The following is a 6,351-nucleotide window of genomic DNA, read 5'->3' as shown; positions in this document are numbered from 1 at the left end:
AAAATGACTGATATATTTTCAAATTCATGATAAACAGACTTAATAGTGTGAGCAGTATTACCTACCTAAAATCTACCTGTACCTGTATACATAGAAATATTATAATAGAGATTAGTATATCTGAAACAGACTATAACTGAGGTTCACTCAGGTTGTAAAGATTGAAATGTTGGCCAGGTGATACTGGGTATTTTTCAAATGTTGGCTAGGTGAGAAGCAACCATGATTACAACATTACAAACACAAGTCTTTAATATTGATAGATTAATTTCCGAATATCAGAAATAATAAATATAAAAAACACATATCAAATCTTCTTTGAAAATTATTTTGAATCCATGTATAACTGATTTTGAGTTTATTTTGAATCCATGTATAACTGTTTTTGAGCCTATGTAGAAAATCAATTACATTGTAAACATAGATTAAAAAATCTGGTAAACATGGATTCTGGACTATTTTCTAAGCGAGATGATATAGGTTGTATTTGTCGGTGTACTTTAAATAGTCATACAACAGAAAATGTTTGTCACCAAAAACATTGACAAAGAGAGAAATTCTCTTTATCTCAATGGAGGTAATGTTTTGCAGCCTCTGAAGTAATTTTAAACATATGTTACAATTACACAAGTGTCACCTATTTGGTGAATAATATTCTATGAGCCCCTTAGGGTGTTCTTTGTGACTGCTCTGTTTTGGGAGACATTTTGATAATTTTGTTGTTATTTTTGTATTCAGGGAGACACTTTGGACGATGTACCCCAGGCTGTTATAGATGACTGTGCTCAACTGGTGAAAGCTAACAGTATCACAGGTAAAATATACAGGAGGGGTGAAAGCTAACAGTATCACAGGTAAAATATACAGAAAGGGTGAAAGCTAACAGTATCACAGGTAAAATATACAGAGGAGTGAAAGCTAACAGTATCACAGGTAAAATATACAGGAGGGGTGAAAGCTAACAGTATCACAGGTAAAATATACAGAAGGGGTGAAAGCTAACAGTATCACGGGTAAAATATACAGAAGGGGTAAAAGCTAAGAGTATCACGGGTAAAATATACAGAAAGGGTGAAAGCCAACAGTATCACAGGTAAAATATACAGGAGGGGTGAAAGCTAACAGTATCACAGGTAAAATATACAGAAGGGGTAAAAGCTAAGAGTATCACAGGTAAAATATACAGGAGGGGTGAAAGCTAACAGTATCACAGGTAAAATATACAGGAGGGGTTAAAGCTAACAGTATCACAGGTAAAATATACAGAAGGGGTAAAAGCTAAGAGAATCACAGGTAAAATATACAGGAGGGGTGAAAGCTAACAGTATCACAGGTAAAATATACAGAAGGGGTGAAAGCTAACAGTATCACGGTAAAATATACAGGAGGGGTGAAACCTAAAAGTATCACAGGTAAAATATACAGGAGGGGTGAAAGCTAACAATATCACGGTAAAATATACAGGAGGGGTGAAAGCTAACAGTATCACAGGTAAAATATACAGAGGAGTGAAAGCTAACAGTATCACAGGTAAAATATACAGGAGGAGTGAAAGCTAACAGTATCACAGGTAAAATATACAGGAGGGGTGAAAGCCAACAGTATCACGGTAAAATATACAGGAAGGGTGAAAGCTAACAGTATCACAGGTAAAATATACAGGAGGGGTGAAAGCTGACAGTATCACAGGTAAAATATACAGGAGGGGTGAAAGCTGACAGTATCACAGGTAAAATATACAGGAGGGGTGAAACCTAACAGTATCACAGGTAAAATATACAGGAGGGGTGAAAGCCAACAGCATCACAGGTAAAATATACAGGAGGGGTGAAACCTAACAGTATCACAGGTAAAATATACAGGAGGGGTGAAAGCTGACAGTATTACGGTAAAATATACAGGAGGGGTGAAAGCCAACAGTATCACGGTAAAATATACAGGAGGGGTGAAAGCCAACAGTATCACAGGTAAAATATACAGAAGGGGTGAAAGCTAACAATATCACAGGTAAAATATACAGGAGGGGTGAAAGCTAACAGTATCACAGGTAAAATATACAGGAGGGTGAAACCTAACAGTATCACGGTAAAATATACAGAAGGGGTGAAAGCCAACCATATCACAGGTAAAATATACAGAAGGGGTGAAAGCTAACAGTATCACGGTAGAATATACAGGAGGGGTGAAAGCCAAGTGTCACAGGTAAAATATACAGGAGGGGTGAAAGCTAACAGTGTCACAGATTTTTTATCTCACATTTTGTATGTTGGGTATTAGAGGCAAAACTTTTCTTGTATCTGTACCTCTATTTGTTCTCCCACTTTTACCTGTTCATGATTTCTCTTCTCTCTAGGATATATTTCTTTGTCATCCTCTTATGTATGATTTCTTGTCACCCTGACCCACCCGCTCTAGAGTATGATTAATTGACTCTATAGGTTGTCAAACACTCGGGTTAGACAACCAAAAACATCACCCCTCAGGTTGGAGATTTCTCTGTTACACCCTCAAGGTAGGGGATGATTATTTTTCTCCCATCCTATTTTTTCAGTCACCACTCCACCGACAGTAGTCTGTTTGTAAACAAAAACACATACCGGGTATAGGGTATGAATATCATCATTCATTATCACCCCATAATGTATTATTTCTCTAGATCTATCACCCCTTAATGTATGATTTCTCTAGATCTATCCCCCCTTAATGTATTATTTCCTGTCACCCCTTAATGTATGATTTCTCTGTCATCCCTTATTGTATAATTTCTGTCACCCCAAAAGAATGACAGATATAATCATCCCGTACAATGAGGTATGGCAAAGAAATCTCAACATTTGATGTGAAAATCTTGAAGTAGACAGTCAAATATATTATCACCCTTCTGGTTAACATTTCACTGTAATGCCCCTGTTTTAGGGGAAGATTAGTCATCATGTCTTTATGGTCTGCTCAATGGTGACCAAATCTTTTGTTTTAGGTCAGAATATCTTAATACTTCATGTTACTGTTATTTAGGTAAGTCCGATATGTTTTCAGCATATAGAGCCAAATTAATGTTCAAAGGTCAACAGATTTTTATCAGCTTTTACTATTTATATTTGTTACTAGGCCATAATTTAGAAGAAACTGATTGGTATATTAATAGACCGTGTTTTGTTTCAGGGAACAAGATGAACAATGTCGACGTAGTGTACACAATGTGGGCCAATCTTAAAAAGACCGGCTCCATGGACGTCGGACAAGTGGGGTTCTTCAAGGAAAAAGAGGTTGTTGCTTCATTACATACATTGATCTTAGCTTTTATTGCTATAAGCAGAATCAGATGGATAAGATGAAAAAATATTTTTTTAAATTTAAGTTAATTTGTCAAATAACATAACGGAAAATAATAACTAGAAATACAAAGACAGGTAGAGCCTGGGGTTGCCACACACACACCAATACCACCTCCAGGTGTTAACCCAGGGGTGTACAGACTGTGCCCGCACACATCTTCATCTCTTGAAAACTGAAAATTTTGTTATTGCTAAAATATTACCAGATAAAGCATATAACTCTTTAAAGACAATGATTTAGTTATGTGATTGATGAAGAGCATGGATCTTAAGGTAGTTAAAATAGTATTTTTATTCAAATTACAAAGTTGTCTCCCTGTAACCTCCTATTTGTCAATTTAGGTGAGGAAGGTCCGAGTAGAAAAAAGAATAAATGAGATTGTGAACCGTCTGAATAAAACAAAGGAAGAGAAATTCTCTGATTTACGGGAAGTACGAGAACAGCGGGATAGAGAGGAGAGAGAGGCTGCTAAGATCAATATGCAGGAGCAAAAAAGGAAAGAAAGGGAAGACGAGGAGAGAAGAAAAAAGGAATCTGAACTTAGGTGAATTCTTGTGTAAATCAAAATTACTGTAAATTAAAATTCTTGTGTAAATTCAAAGTTGATACACAAGTTTTATTTAGAAGACAGATAAATGTGTCGTTGTTAGGAATTGTATATGTAACTGTTGTTAGGAATTGTATACACTTCTGTCTAAATATCTCTATTCTTTAATAATGAAGGTATTACTGGAGAGTTGTAAAGTGTTGTTACTTAAATTTTCCTCCATTTTTGAGGAGCATGCTGCTGGGTAAGAGATTAATGATCAACACTAGCACTATTGAAGTTGAATACATTGACTAGTGACACAAACAGGATTAGTATTTCTGTGTACTGTTGATGTAGAGTAAGATTATCATGGCTGCATATACTCTTATGCATGTATATATTTTAGTTTTCTTGCCTTAATTATTTCTTTTGTTGGCTTCAGGTCATATGATTCTCTGATGAAGTCAGATAAAATGACATCAAATCAGGTATGTTATCTCTTAGGAATTTATTTCCCAAAACATTTTAATTGTTGGTCTTAAATGTGCGTTTGTATTGTTGTTATATAAGTCTTGTTTCAATTGTATATACGTGAAATGTTCATTTGCAGCAGATATACTTGCTGTTGTCTCTAGTGGTGGGGTTGTATGACCCTGGAAGGATTAACTTGTTAACTGGAGGTTCACAGTCATGTAAAGTCCAAATAAAATTGAATTATTTCATTGTTAGATTACCATAAAAGTACACTGTAAAACCATAAGAAAGAAAAGTAGCGTGTGTTATATCTGTGATCCAGTACTGAGAATTACAAGACAGATTTATGTGTGTGATCGTGTGGTTAAGTCATATCATAGTTTATCCAGGTCTTCTGCAGGACGATGGTAATGACTCGGCCATTATATCTGTGATCCAGTACTGAGAATTACAAGATAGATTTATGTGTGTTATCGTGTGGTTAAGTCATATCATAGTTTATTATGGTCTTCTGCAGGACGATGGTAATGACTCGGCCATTATATCTGTGATCCAGTACTGAGAATTACAAGATAGATTTATGTGTGTTATCGTGTGGTTAAGTCATATCATAGTTTATTCTGGTCTTCTGCAGGACGATGGTAATGACTCGGACGACTTCATGTGATCCTGCCAAGCCAACAGATTCCACAGTCTTTCACAGTCAGCTATACAAGTGAACACTGCGTCTTCTGCAAGCCTGTCTCAACGAGGTGTTCAGACATGTCTCCTTGTTACTTCAGTGTCATTCCATTTCAAAAACCACTGGTGTGCTGTAGACAGGGCAGGAAGTGGTGTTTGTGGGGAGTACACAAGCTGTGCTGTGGTAGGACAGGAAGTGGTGTTTGTGGGGAGTACACAAGCTGTGCTGTGGTAGGACAGGAAGTGTTGTTAGTGGGATGAACACTGGGAGGATGTTTCTCTGGCATTGGCCGTTAATTATTTATCTCTCAAAATACTAATAATGTTGTGAACGTTAAATTTAAGAAATCTCATTTAAAACTTCAGTATATAAAGAATTCCTCTTATAAGAATGTTATCAAGAGGTGAAAGCTTGAAGATAAGAATGCTTGAATAGGTGTAGCAAATACTTATGAAGCCAGCAGCAAAGGGACATTTTCATTCTTACAATAATAACACAGGCAATTCTCGAAAAAACCCAGAGACCCTGATCACTGTATTTTGATTGCTATAACTATATATAGATGTACTTTTAAAAAGTATTGCTATTTCTTTTAAATGCGAGTTTAAGTATTTATTCTCTCTGGACTTAAGTTAAATGTAGTACGGGGTACTATGTATATCATGTCACAGTAACAATGTTAGAAATTCAAGAAAAAATAGCCCCACATTGTATGGTTTGATTGGATATTAACACATGTATTATTTTCTTATGGAAAAAAACTTACCAGTTCAAATTATCATACTTTTTTTCCAGAACTTTGTGATTCCTTGTTTGGAATCTCCCTTTGCAACTGTCCTCAAGATTCCAGGGGTTACGCTCACTTTCCCTCTCGGCACCGGGCCGACCTGGAATATGTCATGACAAAATTGAAAGCTCAGTCTGATCCTATGATGTACATCAGAAGAATCTGTTGATCGCGTAACGGTAAAAGTGACTGGCTTTAAAGTCGGGTGTCACTCTTCTGTAATCTTCAAAGGCCATGTTTCAGCCGCTAGATTGGTCAGGGTTTTTTTTATGTGAGACCAATCAAATATATGCAGCTAGCTGTGTGCCTTCAATTTTGATATGAAATATTCCAGAGGTACAGAGAGCGAAAGTTAGCTTAACCCCTGGAGTATCAAGGATGCTTTGCAACATGCACATGTATGTTAATCATCTGCCCACTCTATTTAATGGATGAAAAAAATCCCCTTGGTTATTAGCTAAACAGAATAACTAGAAATGTGGTTAAAATGTAGAAATTCAACAATTGTTTTCTCTCGAGACTTATCCCTATATTTATCCCTAT

General features: G+C 36.2%; 1 protein-coding gene across 1 annotated transcript in view; it reads left to right on the top strand.

Moving 5' to 3' along the window:
* LOC110442012 (coiled-coil domain-containing protein 25-like) overlaps positions 1 to 6,076 on the top strand; it is a 14,949-nt gene extending 8,873 nt beyond the window's left edge. The window contains exons 5-9 of the mRNA XM_021485404.1: positions 739 to 814; positions 3,163 to 3,266; positions 3,678 to 3,880; positions 4,308 to 4,353; positions 4,974 to 6,076. Of these exons, the coding sequence (XP_021341079.1) occupies positions 739 to 814; positions 3,163 to 3,266; positions 3,678 to 3,880; positions 4,308 to 4,353; positions 4,974 to 5,006 (462 nt within the window). The 3' untranslated portion in view covers positions 5,007 to 6,076. The remainder of the gene's footprint in view (positions 1 to 738; positions 815 to 3,162; positions 3,267 to 3,677; positions 3,881 to 4,307; positions 4,354 to 4,973) is intronic.
* Positions 6,077 to 6,351: the final 275 nt, after the last annotated feature.

This window comes from Mizuhopecten yessoensis, unplaced genomic scaffold (assembly GCF_002113885.1).
Source record: "Mizuhopecten yessoensis strain PY_sf001 unplaced genomic scaffold, ASM211388v2 scaffold716189, whole genome shotgun sequence".
In the NCBI taxonomy this organism is placed as follows: Eukaryota; Metazoa; Mollusca; class Bivalvia; order Pectinida; family Pectinidae; genus Mizuhopecten; species Mizuhopecten yessoensis.
The sequence above is the reverse complement of the archived record's forward strand: the minus strand, read 5'-3'. Positions and strand labels throughout refer to the sequence as shown.